We start from the raw sequence: 24,121 nt of genomic DNA, 5'->3' as shown, positions 1-24,121 counted from the left end.
AACACTGTGCACGTTTCCCAAACAGAAAGGAGGTGTGAATTACTGGGTGTGTCTGTAACACCCCAGCACCTCCTCTCTTCCAATAAGTTTCGTTTCAGGAAACCACTGCCCTGCCTGGACCCCGCCCCCTTGCTAAGTGTAAAACTTCCATATCGAACACACTACACTGTGAGTTTACTGAAAGCAGCACCTGAACGGAGAAAACCTTGCAGACAAGCTCAAAAATAATGTAAAATCTTAAAGTCAGTGTAATATACTGTAAGGGGAAAAAGACTGGGAGAAGCATGTATGGCTTTGTGTGTGTGTTTAGAAGCTTTGAATAATCATCGTTGGAAGGTATAGTGGGCGGTATAGTGGGAGGTATAGTGGGCGGTTTATGCAAAAACTGTGAGAGAGCTCTCATGCCCGATTTTTTTAAACTGCAAAGTATACTGGGAAATTTAGTTCTAAGCACTATGGTCACATGAACAGTGCAGAGAGGCAGGAAGTGAAGAGCAGAGAAATGAAAGTAGACACCAAGGTAAAATATATGATTGAATTGAATTGCTTTTCAATAGTTTTTAAAAGGAATCATTTAACTATTATGTCTCGATAACATGTAAACAGTCATTTTAGCACAATTCTTTTTTTCCTTTAGTGATCCTTTAATGTTACAGGATATATATACATCCCAGGTGTTGTACATACATTTATACACTGTTTAGCTTAGCTAGATCAGTTCTTCCTTATTTACTGGCAAGCAGGTGATTGTGCTATTTAAAGACGTTATCACAGGCATACTATAGACACCCAGCAGGTACAATATGCAGGAGCAGTGATTTTAATGATGCTTAAATAAAAAAATTAAAAAAATTAAAAATTCCTTTAAATATTGTACCTGCTGGGTGTCTGTAGTTTTCCTGTGAAAACCCGGGTCTTGCCCGAGGGAACATGTATCAATGGAAAAAAAGTTTTAAAAAAGGTTGTTTGTTCAGGAGTCCTGCTCCTGAAAAAACAACCGTTTTTTAAACTTTTTTCTATTGATACATGTTCCCTGGGGCAAGACTCGGGTTCTCAAAGATGTTTTACGGCAATAACTTGCATATTAGGCTTTAAAATTAGCACTTTTGAATACGAACGGTCGAGTCCCATAGACGTCAATGGGGTTCTAAATGTTCGCGCGAACGTTCGGTCTGTTCAAAGATTCTGGTGCGAACCGAACGGGCATGGTGTTCGGCTCATCCCTATTGGTGATAAATCTCTCTATCTGCAATGTAGAGAGCGTCCTGACTCTCCTGCTCACCCCCTCAAGGGAGGGGGCGAGCACGACACTCCACACCAGGGAGAAAGCCTTGAATTACTGTGTGGAGTTACAGACAGAAGAACAGGAAGTGAGGATTTCTCAGAAGAAATAAGGACATTTAAAAGCAAAATCGAAGGATGAGATAAGTGAAGGAGGACTGCACTAAGGTAAAGGAAGCTATTTAGGGAAACATTTTTTTACCTTTACAACCCCTTTAATGCATTCCCTGCATTATAAAAAAAAATTCTACTTATGCTCAGTTTTATTTGCCCAGGTTTTTTACATGCATATCTTATATAAATAGGGGGAGAATAAACTTGCACAATTTAATCATCCTCACAATCCGCTAAACATACTTCAAATAATATGCAAGGAATTTATCCAGGGCTACTGTGTACCACATTACATCCAGTATCAAGGTACAAATCCATTCATCTGATTACTTTTAGATGAAGATACTTCACCAAAGCTTGGGATATCAGACAGCCAAGAGCAGCTGAACATGCTTTTCTGGTTACTGATCTCATGACGAAAATGTCTCTTGCTCACTGATCAGAAAATAGCTTCTATGCAATGTGTATGCGAACTGGCAAAAGAGTAATCTGTGCTAAAGCAGCTTCTCCATTTTGGTCTTTTGATAGGATGTAATAGAACTGTGCAAGTAGTTAAAACCAACATTCTAGGGTCATTATAGGGACATTAACACATCCAAGCAGGACGTTGTATTAAAGATTTGCGCTGCTTTTAACAGCTGTGTCACTGAATATGCCTTTTCCATTACAGTTTCAATATCTGCTGCATACTTTATACATACTTTATACATTCCGTAACATCAGAGAATCTATATCACACAGAACAATGCTGCTAAAATTATATATATATATATATATATATATATATATATATATATATATATATATATATATATATATATATATATATATATATATTGTCAACAGTATTGGGGCACCTGTCTTTACATGCACATGAACTTTAATACTTTAATGGCATCCCAGTCTTAGTCCGTAGGGTTCAATATTGAGTTGGCTCACTTTTGCAGCTTTGACAGCTTCAACTCTTCTGGGAAGGCTGTCCACAAGGTTTAGGAGTGTGTCTATGGGAATGTTTGACCATTCTTCCAGAAGCCCATTTGTAAGGTCAGGCACTGATGTTGGACGAGAAAGCCTGGCTCGCAGTCTCCACTCTAAATCATCCCAAAGGTGTTCTATCTGGTTCCTACGCCCCAAATTCGCTCATCCATATATTTATGGACCTTGCTTTGTGCACTGGTCCAAATCATTTGGTGGAGGGGGGATTACGTGTGGGGTTGTTTTTCAGGGGTTGGGAACCCCTTAGTTCCAGTGAAGGGAACTCTTAAGGTGTCAGCCTACCAAGACATTTTGGACAATTTTATGCTCCCAACTTCGTGGGAACAGTTTGGGGATGGAAAGAAATGCATATAGCATATACATCAGTACACTCTTCGTGGTGAACCATCAGACCCCAGTGAACCATTGGCTGGGCACTGGTTCTGACGCTCCTTGGTGATGTTTAGAGGCCAATATGCAACCAATTTTTAATCTCGGTTACTCTTTCTAGATGTACTCATTGTTTTAAAAGGTTTTTATATTTATGTAAAAACCATTTAAAAAAAAAGCATAGTATCATGTCCTATATATCATGTACAGTATCTCACAAAACTTGAGTACGCCTCTCACATTTTTGTAAATATTTTATTATATCTTTTCATGTGATAACATTGAAGAAATATCACTTTGCTACAATGTAAAGTAGTGAGTGTACAGCTTGTCTAATGCCTTGTACACACGATCTGGCTTTTGTCCAGCCAAATCCCATCGGAATTCCATCAGGGGAAAAATAGAAAATTTTCTATATGTAAACTCCAATGGAAGGCGGAGGATGTGGGGTTGTAGTTTTGAAGAGTCTATTACCTATTTACCTAAAGACATTACAGTTTGATACAGCAAAAAAGCTAACAAACTATACTAATAAACCAGCCAATTTGTATGAAGTTGAGAGCTTTAGCTTCATTTTTTTTAAGAATAAAATTCTCTATAGCTAGTAGATCTGTTTTGGCACCTACGTCCACATTTCAATTCAGGTCTTTTTTGGTTGAATGAAAAATCAAGTTTCACAGCCAAATCAGTCTGGCCAAGCAGGCAAACCAAAACAAAAGTACTTTTTTTTAAAGTTTAAATGAATCAAATTGGAGTGCTGCTGCTGTATTCAAGCTAAACATAAGGGTTAAAAATCAAGAGCACAAAATGTGATGCCAGATAAGGGTGTTGCTGATGTTGTCCACAAAGCTTACTGTTCCATAACACCACATAAAGTTTAAATACATCTCCCAAGCATGTCAAATAAAGGATTGGTATTTTTTTCATGGTGCTCTCAAAGACCTTTCCCCACTGTAAGTGTCACACAGATTACATATGATTTTTTACATACCTTACTGTCAATGAAAATACATATTTAGGGTATAAATAGAGTTGGTACTGGTTTCTCAGGAAAGGGTCAATATTATCTTAATTTCATTAAATTCATTGAGTAAGTGCTAATTACTTTTGGAAAAGGTGGAGTTCTTGGCCCCTAGTGCCCAATCTGCAGCCATTTGGCAATTTTTATGTGGCCCTCAGGAACCCTGCAGACAGTAGTCTGTGTTCCCCAATTGCCCTGTAATAACAATAATCTCCAAGCAGTCTTTTGAAATGTGTCTCCAGTCTATATATCCTAAAGCATGTTTCCAGTCTCCAGCAACTTCTATAGCATGTTTTCAGTCCCTGACCATTTCCTGCAGAATACCTGTCCTCTCTGACTATCTCGTGAGGCAAGCCTGTAGTCTTTGACCAATCCCTGTTGCATGTCTGCAGTCTCTGACCATCTCTTGTAGAGAGCTTGTAGTCTTTTCCTATCTCCTGATGCTTGTCTGCAGTCTCTGACAGCTTTCTTTAGCATTATAGGGCAATCAAGGGGTTAACTGTGTTCCCTAATGTGTGTTCTAACTGTGGGGAGAGGGGCTCCTCACAGAACAGGGAATATGTGTGTTTACACACACACGTCCCTGTTCTGCCTCTCGTGCCCGCGATCGCTCATGGCCGGCGGTCATTGCCACTGCCAAAAACGAGCATTGGCACCCCCGCTGTGCAATGGGCACGCGTGCACACGCTATTCTGCTTAAAGGTACCGATGTACAGCTACGACAGTCCGCGGTAATGAGCCTACCTGCCACAGTATAATGACGGTGGCTGGTCGGCAAGCGGTTAATGTATAACTTAATTTTACATATCCCAACCTAACTGCATCTAACATATCCCAACTTTTGTACCATGACCAATACTATCATACACTGATACTATAAAATACATAACTGCTCCCACCTTTACAGTAATCACTGTCTGATATATATTTTTTAACCTAAACTAATTGTTGGAGTTTAACATTACTAATACTGACCACAAATAAAGATGGGGATATTACAACTACTTGCATTAATGCTGGGCATGCTATTACTTTCGCTGATACCACTGAGAGGGCTTATTTCACTTCCACACTTCTAGGCCTACACTGCAAAGTGGTATCTGCTTTATTGACCATAACTCCAGGGGTTCAATGGGTAGGGGACTACATGAACTTATTTATTTTTAACCACATCAACTTGCCCCTCCTAACTAATTAAAAAGTTTGGAACTATAACCCATTGCACAAGCAGTTAGGACCTCATCTCATGTGGAAGGAACTAGAGTGGGCACCACTGATGGAAAATTGGCACTGTAGGCAGATTTAGTCCTTTTTTTCCAGTAACCTGGGTCCTTTCCTTATGGAGACCCTGGACCTTATATGCTTCCTTTCCCAATTGTTTGGTGTACAAGGTAAACTGGGAGAAATCTCTGCCCATAGACATTAGAAACTGAGAGGCAGCTGATCTCACCTTACCCCTAAAATTGACAAATGCCTTTAAATATCTTGCAGTTTATGCCTCTCTCCTAGTCTCAGAGAACTGCAAATTAAATTTCCTGCCTCTCCTACATACTGAAACAGAAAATGAAGGCCTGGGACAACCTGCCTCTATATGTCATAGGCAAAATTAACTTTTTTGGAGTTATCCTTTGGTTCAGGTGTTTTGGAGTGAACTTACACATTTTATTCTTAATTTAACCACCATCCTAGTTCCCCTGAATGTTGAGATCTCAATTTTGGGCCTGGCAAACCCCTTGGCCCCTTACTAGGGCCCTTAGGACACTACTAGTTCTGCTCCTCTACTATGCCAGGAATGCTATAATTCTAAAGTTGAAGTCCTTTTCGGCTTCTGAGAGAATCTACAGTAGTTAACATGGCCACCCCATGATATAAATTAACTTTTAAGCTTAGAGGTTGCCCCAAGAAATTTTCTAAAGTCTGCCTTAATTCACCCTTTTCCATTGTCTCACTGGAAAACAATCCCTAGCATTTAATTTGGTTTGATGTGGTAGCCTGAGGCACCCCCCCCCCCCCCTTTGTGGCTTGGGGGGATCATGGTTGCAGGGAGGTGAGTGTTATCATTCCATGGGAGGCTTTCAGCAATCCAAAACTTTTGTCTCTGTGTTTGCCTGTATGTGGTCTGAACAGATTGTTGCTGTTTTGTATTTTTATCTTTGTTGTGTGTACCTAACGAGCCAGGGTATGCCCAAATAGCTCTGCTTTGTACCTTTGTATATCTATTTTGGATTTGTATCCAATAAAAAAGAAATTGAAAAAAAATTGAAAACTATGCAGAAGATAGCATATCTGAACGTATGAACATCCGTGGATTGATATGCTAATTTCAGGGTCCTGTAAAAAGTTGCAAACATACCTACAATTTCTGCTGCTGTCTGCCCTCCACTGGGCAATTTTGCTCCCACCTGTGTGCTTGAAGTTTAATTTCATAAATTATTATTAAAAATGATCTTGATATATGGGGATGGGTGTTTAAAAAATGATCCCCCTGCCCAATTGTGTACCAGATATGCTAGGTGCTCCACTACAGGGTGGTAACAAAATAAAATAGCTGTTTTAACATTCTATCCTTTGTTGCCCTGTTGCCCTGTTGACCAGCCTAACCATCACAGCTTACAAGAAAAAGGGAAATAGACTTTAAGATATTCAACAACTTACATTGCAGATAACGGCCTAAATACTAGTTACTATTCTGGGACTAGCTTAGAAATGGTATCACTGTCTGTGGTATATTTGGGAAGTACATTCTTTTTCTTCTTCTTCCGTCATCTGTGAGCTTGCTGGAATGGAATCCCTGAGACACTTTTAGGTGTCAGTACTCTATACATATTTAAATTTAGTCTTACCTGTCAGTATATATTTCCTAATCAGGAGTTTTGGCTGGAAACCATGATGTATAGTTTATGAATACGTTGTGTAAAGTGATAGATTTCTGTCCACCTCCAAAGTGTAGTGGACACTGGGATGTAGGCTCAATTGTTCTTTACATTCCCTAAGGGTAATATAGGTACTGCATTGAAATTCATATGGGCCAAATTGAATTAATCTTTTACTAATTAGTCAACTTTCGGACAACAGTAAAATAAAATCGTATTGGTTAATGAAACAATTAAATATTAAGCGATCATAAGACATTACTAAACAAGGCCTATGGCAGTCCTGTCACTGCCACTTTTTGCATTCAGATGTTTTCTCTAAAACAAGCTACATTTCATAATGTAGTGTACTATAACACCCAGTAACCAATTTGACTTCAGTGTACTGTAAAACATGACCTATTACTGGCTGTAGGTGACTAAACATACTGTCATATTACATACTGTATATTTGAAAGGACCTTCCCAGGAGAATCTTTTCCACTCTTGCAACTCTTTTCAACTAACCTCTCCCCCCCAAATTCCTCCTTAAAGGCAAATTAAAGTCCTTTAATTTAATTTTTTTTAAATTATACGTGAGACTGAGATTGTCTTAAAGTGTGCAGTATCTATTTTTAATTTGGATTGTTTTAAAAAGTGGATAAAAAATCGATCAGGTTTTGTGATTTTTTTTGTATTGGTTAGAGTCACCCTCACCCTTACTTTGTCCTGGTGATCACTGTCACATAATATATACTATATTGTCAAAAGTATTGGGATGCCTGCCTTGACACACACATGAATTTTAATGGAATCCCAGTCTTAGTTCGTAGGGTTCAATATTGAGTTGGCCCACCCTCTGCAGAAATAACAACTTCGACTCTTCTGGGAAGGCTGTCCACAAGGGGCGCAGCCCCCCTAATCTTTAATGCACTGGACTCTAATCTCTATGCGGGGTGCTGAACGCATTGATTTCTATGTTTTTTTTTGTGAAGCACATGATTAGAGCCTGAGGCTGTAATTGTCTTCAAAACGGTTGGGCTTGAATATTGATTCGCTATTGTCTTCCTGCTTCCTGGCCAATCAGGACAGGAAGCAGATCCTAAGACAGAGTTGGTCAGGAGGAGAAGCGATGGATAGGCTGGGCGGAGAAGCTGGGGAAGCCGCCAAAGCCACCTGCGACCTGGATGGGGTAAGTCTGGGGCTGGCTGGCGGGTGGAGTGGGGGGTTTGTCCCAAACTGTTCCCACAAAGTCGGAAGCATGAAATTGTCCAAAATGTCTTGGTATGCTGAGTTCTTAATAGTTTCATTCACTGGAACTATGGAACCAAGCCCAACCCCTTTAAAAAAGATTTGGGCCAGTGCACAATGTTCTGACCTCAAACCGATAGAACACCTTTGGGATGAGTTAGAGCGGTGACTCCGAGCCAGGCCTTCTCGCCCACATCAGTGCCTGACCTCACAAATGCGCTTCGAGAAGAATGATCAAACATTCCCATAGACACACTCCTAAACCTTGCGGACAGCCTTTCTTTCCAGAAGAGTTGAAGCTGTTATAGCTGCAAAGGGTGGGCCAACTCACTATTGAACCCTACGGATTAAGACTGGGATGCCATTAAAGTTCATGTGTGTGTAAAGGCAGGTTTTCCAATACTTTTGACAATGTAGTGTATGTGAAAGATGTGAAGTGAAATACAACATCTCACAGTGGTCTCCCAATGAAGACATCTGTTCTGGTGATAACTGTCTAAGAGTAGATCTCCCCTTGCTCCTGTCACTGGAACAGGAAGTGAAGACAGCACACAAACAGCAAAAAAAAGAACATTAAAAATTCCCATTCTATGTGTTATTCTGCATTTGATAATATTTTGATTTTAATTTTGGAATTTTATAGTCTACACAATTATGGTGGAGTTCATTAGAATTGGCCGCCATGTTAAAATATGATTGTATGGTCTAGTAAATTTAGTAGGTTTATACAGAACTATATGAAAATCGAAAGATGTGTGGGCTTTTATAAAATCCAACACATTCCTAACATTTCTACAAGGTTGTATGAAACAACAATTGCATAAGTTAGTAAATTTTTTGGTAGACCTGAGAACATTTTAAGCTGGTCATTCATGTTTCAATCACCATTGGATTTACCAACATCTATGCACTGTGATCTACATAGTGCAGTCTACATGATGTGATGGTCTACTTGATTGCATATACTGTATACAATAGGTTTATTATGCACATACTGTGAGGGTTGAGATGTGCTGCATAAAAAAAAGAAAGATGCATGTCTGATTTTTGTTCTTTTGTGTGATGTATTTTAAATAAATAGTCTGCCTTAAAGAAACATAGCTAAAATGTAATTGCCTAAAAATATGTCCCTAAAAAAGAAGAATATAAATACTTACCTCTACTACTGACTGCACTGCCGAATGCCATACTTGTATAGAAAAAGCATCCTCTCAGGTGTCAGGAGTGTTTAAACGTTCCTGTTCCTTGGCAGCTGCTGGTCTCATTCCAGCATCCTGGTTTTGACTGTGATGCATTACCCCTTTGTTTGTCCACCTGCAAGGTGATTGATGTAGCCAGTCTCAGGGTGGAGACCAAACCTGATTTAAGCCAGCCAAGCCTACAGTCTCATGCTTGTGATATTGTGTTTGTAGAATGAGCTCCAAGCTCCCTGTTTGATAGTTTAATGGGAGGGGGATGGTAGATTGGGGTGTTTGTCAGTGTATAGTCAGTTGGACTATATTAGTTAGATGTAAATTGCTGTAAATTGTTTTTGAGTCCTGTGTGGTCTCAGAAGTGGGTTGCTGTTGTGCCAGTGCAGCATCAAGTGATGTATGATATTTATAAAACTCAATAAAAATAATAATAAAAAAAACAAGAACACAGAAGACAGCTATAGTGTCTGGCCATCTGTGTTAGGAGGAAGCATGACATCTGGTATCTGCATAAACCAACACTTTCACTACAAGGGGCTCTGGAGTTACTACTAACAGGTGACTACAGAGGGTGGTCACAATCACATGTGAACTTTCTACATAAAGAGTAGAATTCAGAATTCAGTTCCCATCATTTTAACAATCAGGAACATACTATAAAAAAAATTCAAGTGGTTGTAAAGCCATTTTTTTTTTTTTATCTTTAATGCATTCTCTGCATTAAGGTAAAATACTTTCTGTGATCAGCTCCACCCAGCCTTGGATGTGTCTCCCCAACAGTGAAACTCCTGTTGCATGAAATACCTGTAATCTGACTTCCAGTCCTGTGTGGGAAGCAAATCACAGAAACATTTCTTGGGGTGTTCTACACATTAATACTATACAGATGGGCCCCAGCTTGCAGTATTGCTAGGAAGCAAATTTTTACTTTTGTTTTGTTTTTTTTATAAATCATTAATCTTCAGTTTCAGAAAATCATAGCTGGCAAAAGATGTAAATGGAAAGATAATTAGGTAGATTCAGGTAGATAGGACTAAAGTTACGGCGGCGTAGCTTAGCATGTTTAGGCTACGCCGACGTAAGTTAGCTAGGCAAGTACATGATTCTTAATGTACTTGCCTGCTAATATACGGCGGCGTAGCCTAAAGCGGGCGGGCGTAAGGGCGCCGAATTCAAATGTGTTGGAGGGGGGCGTGTTTTATGGTAATGAGGCTTGACCTCAAGTTTTTTACGTTTTTTTTAACTGCGCATGCGCCGAGCGCCTACATTTTCCAGTGTGCATTGCGGCTAAGTACGCTGCACGGGCCTATTGATTTCTACGTGGACGGAAACTACGTAAATCCCGATTTCGCGGACGACTTAGGCAAACAACGTAAAAAATTCGAATCTCGCGGCGGGAACGGCGGCCATACTTTAACATTGTTATTCCACCTAATAGATGGAATAACTTTAGGCCTGCCAATGCCTTACGGAAACGGCGTAAATCGACTGCGGCTGCAATCTAAGATAGGACGGCGCAAGCCGTCCTATCTTAGATATGTTTAAGCGTATCTCTGTTTGAGCATACGCTTAAACATAAGTCGGTGTAGATTCTGAGTTAGGTCGACTTATCTACTGATCTACTGATCTACTTATCTACTGATAAGTCGGCCTAACTCTACCTGAATCTACCTAATTATGTTTTAATAATAATAAAGCATTACTCCAGTCAAAGCTAGTTTTGCATAGAGTAGTAAGGGCTTAGAAACTGTAAGGTTTCTATTACTCTCGGTGTCCCCATTTGGGAGATTCACCCTATGGGATTGATTTTCTAAAGTCAAATAGGCTGTTCATTTTGTAAGGTAATGTTTTCTTTGCAAATTAACTTGCCCTTAGCTTAGAGAGTGAATTTTTACTTTAGAAAGAACGCCCAATCACATGCAAGGAAACTGAAAAAAAAAACCTACACTGCCACACCTTATCCTCTGCAGTGAGTGATCAGTTGCAGGATGGGAATGGCTGTTAGACATTGATACACTTACCTACCCGGATATGTGAGGGATCAAAATTATCTCCTTACATGAATCCTTGATCCTCTAAACTTGGAGACTGCACATGTGTCCCTGTGAACAATGGATCTAGGGATAACCCACATTGGATTTGAATTGACTACAGAAGTGACTTCTCTAGGGAAGATCAGGACAGAATACGACCGAAACGCGTTGGAATTTTCTGAGCAGTAGCATCCAGTGTTGAGAAATACACTTTACATTTCTTGCTAGCTGCATATGTAACATTGACATATATATATATATATATATATATATATATATATATCATGCATACCAGAGCTCATGTAGTTTTTAATTCATGTTCCATATATATTTGTACAAGAGATTTGTTTAAATATATTTGATCTACTGAAGTTTTCGCCGTATAAGACGCACTTTTTCTTCCCCAAAACTGGGGGGGAAAAGTTGGTGCGTCTTATACGACAAATACACATTTTGCCTGCATTAAAACTGCCCCTAACTTTGTGTGGTGCTTGCTCGCAGTCCTCTTTTTATGCTGTGTGTGCTGCAGGCTGGATTTGTGGCATGTACTGCGGGCTGTGGAGACTTCTCTGACCCTCCCTGCACGGCCAAGCTGTGTGTGTTCGGGCTTCCCTCTCCCTCCTATAGCGCGCCTTGTCCCCCCCTCCCGACAGTCTAACTACGTGCTGCCTGGGCACCATGTCAATGCTCTGCTGAGCTTACCGGTACCTTTCCCTCCATCAGTTGGGGCTGTGCCTCCTCATGTCTCCCCGGGCAGTCTCACTCCTTGTTGGGCAGTGTGGGCACAATTGCGCCGCTTCTGTGTATATCTCCCGGGCACTGTATCAATCTATGCTGCCCTGAAATGTCCGCCACTCCTGCTCCATACGTTCTGCCTCCTCAGGTCAATGTTTACTGTGTGCTGTCCGTGCTCTGCTCTGCCCCGCTCCTACTTGATTTGATGCCCGTGATTGATGGGCAGAAGAATTGATCCGCCAAAGCTCCGCCCCCCGAATCCCGGGGAGAAGACACCGCCCTCCCTACCTCATACTGCTGCTGTGATGAAAGTGATGACAATGACTGCGTGGATCTGTCCTTCCTCATTTCTGATAGCAGCGAAGAAGAGGAATTCTTGGGGTTCGAATAAAACATTACAGCCTTATTTTTGTTACTTTCACTGTTTACTGACTTTACTGACTGTTAATGAGAGTAAAGATAGTTCTTAATATGTTACATGGTTGACATAAAATTGTTCTTAAACTGCTGTTAACTTTATACAGTTGATATAAAATATTTTACTACAGTATTTGGTTCAGAATCTTTTTTTTCTAGAGTCTTATATTCCGGAGCGTCTTATATGGCGAAAAATACGGTAGCTAAAAAACAATTCAGCTGCCTATAGGCCCTTAGGAGCATTTTTTTAAATTAATAGTTTTGTTTCCACATAATTGGATGATTGGAAGCCAGTAGAGCTTCTCATTCACCAGCTAAGGGAAATTCTCTTGCAAACCTCATTTGCATCGTGTACAGCCTATTTACCTTAAAGCGGTGGTTCACCCTCCTTCACATCATTACACCATTACATTCGGCATCGTAGCGCGAGCTACGGTATGCCGGTCTTAAATTTTTAATCCCCGTACTCACTGTGCTATGACTCATTGAAGAATCCGACTCCCGCGGGGAATGGGTGTGCTTATGGAGAGGGAGGATGATTGACGGCCGGCTCTGGCACGTCACGCTCCCCGAAGACAGCCGGAGTAGGTCTCGGCTCTTCACGGCGCCTGCGCACAGGCTATGCGCAGGCGCCGTGAAGAGCCAACCCTATTTCGGCTATTTCCGGAGAAGCGTGACGTGCCAGGGCCGGCCGTCAATCACCTTCTCTCACCATAGGAACGCCCATTCCCCGGAATCTTCAATGAGCCATAGCACAGTGAGTACGGGGATAAAAAATGTAAGACCGGCATACCGTAGCTCGCGCTACGATGCCGAATGTAATGGTATAATAAAAAAAAACATTTTTTTTTTTTTTTAACAGGGTGAACCCCCGCTTTAACTAAACCAACCCCACTCTAAATCTGCTAGTGCATCTAGCATTCCCCTCCTCCCAGATTAACAATGCTGCTGTCCAAAGGTGTCTCTGTTGCTCCTTCATCAGAGTGTAGGCACCCTATAACAGGAAGTGTGTTACTGGCCAGATCACTAGGTGAGTTTTTCTTGATCCTCCACAAATACTCTACTCCTGGCTTCAGCAACAACTCTCCTTCCTAAGATGCCTTACATCATCTGTAATGATGAGATTTTTTTTGTCAAATATCTGTTTATTAATTTTGTATTGATCAGATTTTATCTGTATGGCTTACTCACTACCTTTTTAGCTTGTGCTCTCTGCTCAATAATCAGAATGCAGAAAGGACACGTCAACCAACAGTCAAAAGTCTACTGACTAGTGGCAGCCGCTCCATACAGGGCGCAGCCCCTAATCCATGCGCTTGGCCCCTAATCTACATGCAGGGCGCCAGACGCATGGATTCCAACAGTGTTTTTTTTTTTACACGCATGATTAGAACCTGAGGCTCCAATTGTCTTCAAAAAAGGGTGGGCTCGGGACAAGGAGCACTCCACCCCGAGCCCACCCACTTGTGGGACAATAGCAAATTAATATTCGCTATTGTCTTACTGCTTCACCTCCCAGCCAATCAGGAAGTGGGAAGATCACGATTGGCCGAGAGGCTAGCGGGGAGGATGTAGGAGGAGATCCAGAAGATTGGCTCTGCATACGTTATCTGCTCTGCATCGCCCCCAAGAGCCTGACCGCGTGAGTACCAACCTCTCTCTTCAGCAGATCCTCTCATCTGGGTGAATGCATTAGGAGTTCTGCTCTGATTTTAAAAAGGAAGGAGGTAACGAATGAGGCATATGTGGACAGGCTAAGCAACTAAATGCAGATCATTGCCAAAGACGAGGTATGGAATATTGGAGGGGGAGATTTGTTGCTGAGGGTACGGAATGAGTTTTTGTGGGAGCTTTCGTGATACTGCAGTTAACCTTTAAGAAGGATCAGACCCTTAAAAGATCTAACATTACTTGATACATTATTGCATTCAAGATAAGCTTCTTCTGCTATAAGCATGAGTCTATTCAGACAAGTTTTCCTGACACCAAGAGCAAAAAGGTGACTGGGGAGGGACATCCAAATGATTGACAGACTCAGCTTTGTTCCTGTGTGCTGTGTGACAGGAGTGTGTCCCTTCCCTCCAATCTGCTCTCAGAGCTCTCCTCACTGATGTAACTTCAGCTCCCCACCCCTTCTTTTCAGAGCTGGAAGATCCTGTTCAAATTTGGCACTTTGAATGGATGTAGGGAAGGGAAGACGGAAGATAAACAGGTACAACTTATGTAGAAGGATTTGTTTCATCTCTGTGTATCACCTCATTTTACTGGATATATGTGAGAGTTTCCCCATAGAAAGGGTTTGTGTGCGTTGATCATTATTATGATGGGCAGATCTACTAATCTAATAATTGGCCTTGTATAGAAAGCAAACCCTGTCCCTTTTGATACTGTTGTATTATACAGTGTATACCCTCATTATGTGATTGTTTCTATTGTTCTCTCAGGACTTATGTAGGATCCAGCAGTCTGGCATTTGTCCTCAGCATCTAGGTGAATGAAATTTGCACATATGTGGTTGAGCAGCCCAATTAAAAGATGCATGGCCTGGTTAAGGGTGACCAGAGGCGATTCAGTTTGCATGTGTTGCGCTATATACGTTTTTCTCTCACTCACTCACTCACTCACCATAAATCAAGGGTGCTCAACCTGTGGCCCTCAGAACCCTCTGATGTGGACCTTGATTTCAAATCCGGGAAGTGCACTTCTATTATATCCTGTGGGTTTGGTGCACTTTCAGAAAGTGTACCACACCCGCAAGCTATAATAGAAGTCTATGGCAAAGAGCAGCTAACCCATGGGAAAGTACGGGTAAACCGCAGCCCATCCGTGTGAAAGCAGCCTTATATGGGACTCAAGACAGCAAGGGCTCATTTACATTTGTGGTTTGGGGAGCAGTAAAACCCCATAGTTGAGATGCGTTTTTACTACATCCCCTCAAACCACTGGTGTAGCGCTAAAGGTCGCAATAGTGACCTTGTCCATGCTCCAGGGGACCCCTGTCAAATTCTGTTTTACACTCAAAATAAAAAAGTTAAAATTCTGAACCATTTCATTTAATTGTAACCCATGACCAGTTACCAAATCACTTAAGTGGCCCTCGCTCTTCAAAAGGTTGAGCACCCCTGCCATAAATGAACACAAATCTTGGGTAGAATTATGTGTGTGGAGAGATCTTCCTCCATGACCTTCTCCTTGTCTAAGTTAATGAGTCATATAGGAAGTAAAGGTCATCAACCTGTTTTATATATTGGAGATCCCTGTGTAATAGTAGGACTGTAGAACATAGCTCTTTAAATCTCTGTATAAATTGATCATCGCAAATAATACATACATTTGTTGCAATCCTACTGTCTGCATAGAGGTTATTCACTTTGTATAAACACGACTGTTAACAATCCATATACACCAAATGGACAGTGACTCATACTGATGAAGTCATAAAATATGACATGTTTCGCAAGTTAACTATCAACACTACATAGCCAGAAAAAGGATATTACAGTAGATAATTGCAAACAAGGAGCAACGATTAAAGGATCAGTTTTCTACTGGCAGGATTATTTCATTTGTGCTCAGACTGCTGAAATCCTATCTGACCTAAGTTAAGTAGAAAAACTAGAGCCGCAGAAGCAGATCATCTATTGAAAGTTGATGACATTTATATCCCTACCAAAGAAATTTCAGGCATGTGGAGACAGAACTTTAATATTGCATCTGGGTATCTGGTATTTTAATATTACTGACAACTGTGAAATTATTGATAGCACAGCTAAGGGCAAATAATGCAATGTTTGGAATTACAAGTACTGATAGGGTATATTTCTGCAGACAGATGAGAGTTCTTACTTACTTGCTTCTTTGGCCTTATCTGAGTAGGTTGTGGTCAGATCCTCATCTACCGGGTGATCCACCGGTCCTATCATAGGAATAAGATGCCTCTCAGCTTTGATGCTCTTGGTGGCATGAGGCAGAAGTAAAGACTCAGGTGAGCCTGCAGTGACATTGGATATCGGTTCAGGCTCTTCAGCTGGCAGGAAGCCTTCCAAATCTGAGAAGGGGGTTTCAGCTCTACCATCAGGCTCATATTTTATTTCTCTTTTGGCCACTCCACTTGTTGGCTGCAAGACATTTTCAGCTGCACCTCCAGGACCACTTTCATACCCACTCATTTCAGATAGTGATTGCTGCTCGTTCGCTGCCTTGCTGCTGCTCCCAGGCGGTGATCTTGGACCCTTCTTCCGTGACCTGCGGTGCTTCTCTTGAGGTGCTTGCTGCTGGTTATGATGCTGTTGTGCACTCTGGAGATGTCCTGGAGATGCCTTGATGTCAGCGTCGCTGTCAGTTTCCCCGTAGTAGGCTTCACTATCTGGAGGAGAGGTAATGCTCTCCAGGTGCAGCAGTCGTGGTTGGCCAGTTGTGGTGGAGATGGATGGGGATGTACCCCATGAACTGGGGGGTTCTGGACTCCTGATGGAGTTTGGGCTGCTAGGGGAAGGATACACTCTGTGGGACCGAGGTGTCTGGGCTCCAGCTGCTGTCCTGTATGGGATGAAAAAAAAAAACACAGGGTCACATTACATGTAGTCAGTTCTAAGTTGGGAGGAGTGCACAGAAGAGGAGAATGCTCCAGCGCCAGTTCTATGAGATGGATAAAGAGTACAAGAGACACACAAGCTGTCCAGGCTATATACTTATCCTCTCAATACTTCTCCTCCCTGGGGAACACTATGTGCCAACATTGGGCTCTAGTGGGACAAGCTTGTACTGAAGACTATTGACCACTCAGATAAAAACAAACTATTTCATCTTCAGAATTTTTATTTAGCAATTACGTTATCAATTACTAATAAGAAAAATGAAAATGGCAATGTTTCTAATATATAACATGAACATTCTGATACTTAACCAGATTTTTTTTACTGGAGGACACTTTCCTTCAAACTGGCCTGCAGCAAACGTTGCTTGTAGCAGTTTTTTTTAATGTTCTTAACTACCGGTATTTCCAATCCTGGAAAAGTGATAGCTGAAACCTGCTAGTCTACTTCTCTTCCCTTCTGAAGCACATGATCCCTGTTAGATTCTGCTAGTATAGCCAAACTGTGATTTTATGTAACTCCTGTGCCACTTCTGATTAGACTAATGGAATTAAAACATCATGACTTTAATTTAATACGTATATAATCTTTCCCTCAACTTTTTATCACAAATTAATATTTATTCAAAAACATATTTAGCAACAAAACATTTTTGGTAGTCCCACGTTTCTACCATCCTGCACATTTTTATTTTATATGCTCCTTCTTAGCATTTAAGGATTCAGAATCATAACTTGTGTCCTTCTGTCACAGACTGGCAAACGTAACTTAAACATAAATTGCACTTTGCATCTTAGCATTCCCCTTAAAGGGTCCAAGCATAAGGAGATAGCAGGATGCTGACTTCTGTGGAAGAAGTTCACCCCCTGCTGGGTCAACAACAGTACTGCTCAAAGAATATTTGTCAAATTATTACAGTAAAACCTTGGATTGCGAGCATAATTCATTCCAGAAACATGCTTGTAATCCGAAGCACTTCTATATCAAAGCATTTTTTTTTACAGGGTATAGAAGAGAAGAGAGGCGCGTCTAAATGTAGCAATAAGTTGCTAAATGTTGTCCCTTCATTAAATGTAACCATATTGCTACACTTGGAGGCTCCTCTCTTCTCTTTTGTACTCAGCTACTCTTATATCAAGACATTGCTTGTATATCAAGGCAAAGATGTATTAAAACATTTTGCTCATCTTGCAAAACGCTCTCAAACCAAGTTACTCTCAAACCAAGGTTTTACTGTATATTCTGTTTTTTTTGTGTGCAAAATGGCTGTATAATTTAAAAATACATCAGTTAAACACAAAATTTTGGGAGTCATGTTATACAGTACCATGATTTTTTCTCTTTTGTTTGTGCAGTATTTAAAAAATTAGCTTTTATCCCCTTTTGTGAATTTGAAAAGCAGATTCTCCTCCTTCCAGTCCATCCCTGAACAAGCCTTGTGCCTCAAAGGGGTTGTAAAGACAAAAATATTTTCCCCTTAAATTAAAGTCTGACAGTAGCTGATAAAGTAAAAAGTAATGTTTTGCATTATAACTAGTTTGATACCTGTTGAAATCGAGCTGTTTTATTCACCTCTGTTACTCCTGAATCATTATTCTCACTGACTTCCTGGTTTGCGGTGCGCATTCATTCTTGCTACATCACGGCGTAATGGGAACTACAGTTCCCATTAGGCTTAGCCTCCATGCCTGTGAGGGATAAGAGAGCATCTTCATGCAGGGCTGTAGTCATAGGGAGGGGGTGAGCACATTCTGCTTTCCACCATGCAAAACGGCTCAGATGCTGGTGGAAAGCAAGAAGAGGAGTGACAGGAAATTGCCTTTTTCAAACCTGGATTACTGTATTTTGGAGGTTAAAAGGAAAAACGAGGTAAGTGATATTTAAATGCTCTAGCTTACAGCAATCAATTGATCTAATAAAAAACGAACCTTTATGCCGCGTACACACGGTCGTTTTATGCGATGTAAAAAAACGAAGTTTTCTGTGAAGTAAAAAACAACGTTTTTGAAACTTCAATTTTCAAAAACGACGTTGCCTACACACCATCGTTTTTTCACAATGCTCTAGCAAAGCGAGGTTACGTTCACCACGTTTTTTCCATTGAAGCTCGCTTCATAACTAGCTTCTGGGCATGCGCGGGTTCAAAAGCGTCGTTTGAAACGTCGTTTTTTGCTACACACGGTCAATTTCTGTGAAGTAAAAAACGACGTTTTGAAAAACGACACATAAAATTGAAGCATGCTTGAATTTTTTTTGGTCGTTTTTCAGAAGACATAAAACAACGTTTTCTCCCACACACGATCAATTAAATTGACGTTTTTAAAAACTTCGTTTTTTTACATCGCATAAAACGACCGTGTGTACGCGGCATGAGTGTTCCTTTAACTGCTCTCTTCTTCCTCCAACCATCTATATAAAATGTGTATCACCCACATGGTAGTCAGAGAAATGTATGTGTGAATGGATTCATTTTTTGGCAGATGGATTTCAAATCAAAGGGGTCATGCAGCCAGGCATTATTTTACTTTGCTTGATGTGCATTTGAAATACACAATAGTGTGCAATGCAGGTTGGATGACTGAGGCTGCTTAGACATGGCTGCAGCAGGTCCATGTGCTTTGCAGGGGCAGTATAAGTGCATGTGTTTGAGTAGATCTGCATTAAAATTTAATACTTGACAGCAACAACTGTCTACACAAGGGATCTGGAGGTAGCTATTGTTCATTTTAAAGTGAGGTTAGACAAGGGGGTGTGTCCCCTCTATATGACTTACTTAGAAGTCTGTGCATTCTGATCTCCTTTTTTTTCAGTGTTATTTTACAGTACAGCTGTGAATCAGCCTGCATTAAGCTGCAGCACTTACTTACTTTTACTTGTAGGCGGCAAGTGGTAAATCTGAAATGACTGTATTTTACATTTAGCTGGTTGAAAATACATTTGTAATTTAATTAAAATTTTTAAAATACACATTTCCCTATGAAATGGCATCTCAGTGTCATAGTATTGTGAGATCATGCGCCTTGATAATGGGATCCCAAGTGATCCCGAAAAGCTTTTTGCTGTTAAAAATCTTAGGCCCGGATTCAGATACAAATGCCTATAATAGGTAACCCTAATTTTACTCCAGGGATGGAAAAAAATACAAAAGAAAAGCTTAAAGAAAAGAACCTCTGTCAGGTCTCAGATTTTTTGAGGTCAAATGCGTGCCCATCAATCGGGGACCTGACAGAAGTAGGAGGTACATTTGAACTTGCAATATGGCAGGCACTTCAGGTACATGGGCGTCCGCTCATAGGGTTAAGGGGGGGCGAGTGACCCCCCCTGGAATCAGCAATGGTCTGCCATGCTCGCATATGTAGCTGTGCAGACTCTCTCTGTGTTTGTGTGAGTCGCATCCACAGCTATTGCAAGATCAGTGTCACGGAGCTTACAGAGCTCTTTACTGCCACCTCTGGCTGATTCCTGTATGTGCACCCTCATGTTTGCTTTGCTGCCTGTAATGTTTTTTCAAAGGGACATGTGGAAACAGGACTTGGGAGAAGGAAGACCACCGGGACCTTACAAGTGGGGGCTGTGAGTACAAGTCAAGGGAGGAGGCTGTTTGTGTACAGGGGGGGGGGCTGACATATATACAGATGAGGGGGGCAGCTGAGTGCATACAGGTATGATCAGTGAAGGGGGGGTGCCAGATATAGGAAAGATCATATCATCTGTCCTGTCCTGTATACAGCTATATACACCCATCTTCCTTCCTGTATTCCTCCATCATCACTGACTGCAGATATACATCATCTGTCCTGTAAATAGAGCTGTATATACCCACCTTCCTTCCTCTATATACCAATACCATCCACTCCTATATACACATACTGTACACCCTCTGTACTGTACATTTGATCAGCACAGTGAGGCTGCATATCATGGGCACATGCCTGCGCTTTATGGGATAATGACTAAGCCCCTCCCCTTCATGATATTGTCAAAGAAGCGGAGCATAGGTGACTGTAAAATGATGCCCCCCCCTGGAAAAAGTTCAGCGGACGCCCATGTTCAGGTAAGCCATTTTTTAAGATCTTTGGGCCCGGTAACAGAATTCCATAGGCAACTGACAATATTGGAAAGATGCTGTAGTGGGGTGGAACCAGTATCAAGGACATTATCTAAAATGTATGGGTTTTTGAACATGCCAGCTGAGGAATTTGTGATGCCAGGTATTCAGAAATGGGAGAAAGATTTGGGGAGAACATTCACCCCAATTCAGCATAAACAAATAATATACCTGGCAGTCAACTCTTCGGTATGCTCAAAAATGCAAGAAGCTAATTACAAGCTCCTTATACAATGGTACTACACTCCAGAAAGATTATATCAATTTGATAAAGAAGTAGATGAAAGGTGCTGGAGATGTGGTAGAGAACAAGGAACTTTGTTTCATATTTTTTGGTCATGCCAAAAAATGAGACATTACTGGGAGGAGGTGAGAAGAATCTCTCCAAAATTTTCGGAAGAATTGATTCCGGACGATCCTGCTCTCTTCCTGTTACATAGCTCACAGATACCAGTGCAGAAGTATAGGAGGTCGGTAGTGTGCCATATGATAAACGCGGCAAGGGTAGGAATTACGTTGAGGTGGAGGTAGGAGCAATGGAGGATTTGGTGCATGCAGCGCAGAACAGGAAAACACAGTATGAAGAAACATGGTCGGGGTGGAAGGTATTTATTAGATCAGAAGAAGGAAAGGGGTTGTTGGAGGAAAACTAAGAACTTTAGAGAAAAGGAACTAAGGTAGAGGTGGATGGGAAAGAACTTAGAAGTCTGAGCCCTACATCTCGAGAGAGGAGAGAGGGAGGGGAAGGGGGGGGGATTGGGTTTTTTTTTTTTTTTTTTTTTTTTTGGGGTGGCGGGGGGTTTTTGGGTAGGGAGGGAGATTAAGATGAGATGGCAATAGGAATGAAGATGGTCTAAGAAAAAGGTATTGATAGATGAAAATGTGTGGAATATGTATTTACAGTTGTAACATTTTGTGTTATCTGTTGGAGAAAGCAAAATAAAAGATATGTAAAAAAAAACAAATGCCTATCTTTAGGCGGGCGTAGCGTACCTCATATACGCTACGCCGCCGTAACTTTGAGAGGCAAGTCCCGTATTCAGAAAGAACTTGCGCCCGAAGTTACGGCGGCGTAGCGTATATGGGCCGGCGTGAGCCCGCGTAATTCAAAAAAGGCTGGTAGGGGGCGTGTTGTATGCTAAATAGTCGTGACCCCACATAATTGACGTTATTAACGAACGGCGCATGCGCCGTCCGTAAAAGTATCCCAGTGCGCATGCTCCCAATTACGCCGCAAATAGTCATTGCTTTAGATGTGAACGTAAATTACGCACAGCCCTATTCGCGTACGACTTACACAAACAACGTAAACGACACAAAATTTGACGCTGGCCCAACGTCCATACCTACGCCCCATAGAGCAGGGGTAACTATACTCCCAAAAAAGCCTTCCGTAAAAAAATGCGCCGGGCGCACATACGTTTCTGAATCGGCGTATCTAGCTCATTACCATATTCAACGTGTAAATCTACGGAAGCGCTACCTAGCGGCCAGCGCAAATATGCAACTAAGATACGACGGCACAAGAGACTTACGCCGCTTGTATCTAGGCAACTGTGAGGCGTATCTGATTCTATGAATCAGGCGCCGAGTTGCGATGGCCCGCATTCGGAGTTACGACGGCGTATCTGGAAATACGCCGTCGTAACTTCTTTCTGAATCCGGGCCTTAATGTACATAACATTCCTTTTTCGAAGTGCTAGTGATGCACCTCTGCATTTTATACCATCTTACCATTTCAGTTCACTCATTTTTTTTTTTCATGTCTATCTGATAAACCTCACGTTAAATTAAAGTGACCCTTATTATTCTTTTCAATCTTTTTTTTCTTAAAGTTATTGTAAAGGTTCGATTTTTTTTTTTTAAATAACAAACATGTCATACTTGCCTCCACTGTGCAGTTCGTCTTGCACAGAGAGACCCCGAACAGCAACTTCTGGGGTCCCCCGATGGCTCTCTCAGCTCCTCCCCACATCACATAACCCCCTCTGGGAAGCGCTCTCCCGTAGGGTTACCTTTCAGGCGTGGAACTGAGTCCAGCATTCAGTGGCTATAGCCGCCAATGCAGGACTCAACCCAGCCACCCCCCCCCCCCCCCTGGTGCTGCGTCATTGGATTTGATTGACAGCAGTGGGAGCAAATGACTGTGCTGCTATCAATCTATCCAATCAAAAGCTGAGAACCCTGGGCAGAGGAAGAGCGTGTTCTCGACTTGGGACTTTCCAGGGCTCAGGTGAGTAAAATGGGGGGGGTCTGGGGGGCCCGTGACTGGCAGAAGTTTTATTCACCTTAATGCATAGGAAAAAAATTACAGGGGTTCCCCCCCAGTTTAAAAAAAAAATGTTTGGGGGTCCCCCCAGATTCCATATCAGGCCCTGGTATGGATTCTAAGGGGAATTCCAAGCCGAAATGCAAAAAAAATGGCGTGAGGTCCCATTTTTTTTTTTAACTTTGGTTCCCTGCACAAAATGTCATTTATGAAGGGAAAAAAAGTCATTTAAAACTACTCCCGCTATTAATGAATTGCCGGGACCGACAATTCATAAATAGCCGCTAGAAATTTTTTAATTACGTTTTTTCCTTCAGAAATGACACGTTGTGCAGAGACAATTCTAAGCACGGGAAACATGCGTTACTTTACATGCATACTTTAGACACCCCCCAGGTACGAAATTTCAAGGAATATTTCACTTTTATTGTTTCACTTTAAGCATTATTAAAATCACTGCTCCTGAAAAAAACTTTTTTTGCATTGATACATGTCCCCTGGACAGGACCCAGGTCCCCAAACACTTTTTAGGACAATAACTTGAAAATTAGCACTTACAATTCTCCCATAGACTTTTACAGGTGTTCCGCTGCTTTTCGAATTTGCTGCAAACGCCCCAAATTGTTCGCTGTTTGCTGAACTGGCGAAAAGCCAATGTTTGAGTCGGACTCGAAGATAATCCCTAATGCTGAGGCTTTGGTGGAGGGAGGAGAGCACTGTAGCTGGCTGGAGCAAGTACAAGTATTCCCCCAGCACTGCAAGGGTCGACTGGATTGGGATGCATTACATCACCTGCTGTTTGTGGTCAAATTTTTCCATAGGTTGGAAATATACTGGGACTTTTCAGGTGCTACATTAAAATGCATGATTTTCATTAAGATACAGTG

At 41.5% G+C, this 24,121-nt stretch overlaps 1 protein-coding gene across 1 annotated transcript in view; it reads right to left on the bottom strand.

Moving 5' to 3' along the window:
• SYNPO2L (synaptopodin 2 like) overlaps positions 1 to 24,121 on the bottom strand; it is a 161,637-nt gene that overhangs the window by 49,668 nt on the left and 87,848 nt on the right. The window contains exon 3 of the mRNA XM_040320455.1: positions 16,113 to 16,801. Within this exon, the coding sequence (XP_040176389.1) occupies positions 16,113 to 16,801 (689 nt within the window). The remainder of the gene's footprint in view (positions 1 to 16,112; positions 16,802 to 24,121) is intronic.

Source organism: Rana temporaria, chromosome 8 (assembly GCF_905171775.1).
Source record: "Rana temporaria chromosome 8, aRanTem1.1, whole genome shotgun sequence".
Lineage (NCBI taxonomy): Eukaryota > Metazoa > Chordata > Amphibia > Anura > Ranidae > Rana > Rana temporaria.
The sequence above is the reverse complement of the archived record's forward strand: the minus strand, read 5'-3'. Positions and strand labels throughout refer to the sequence as shown.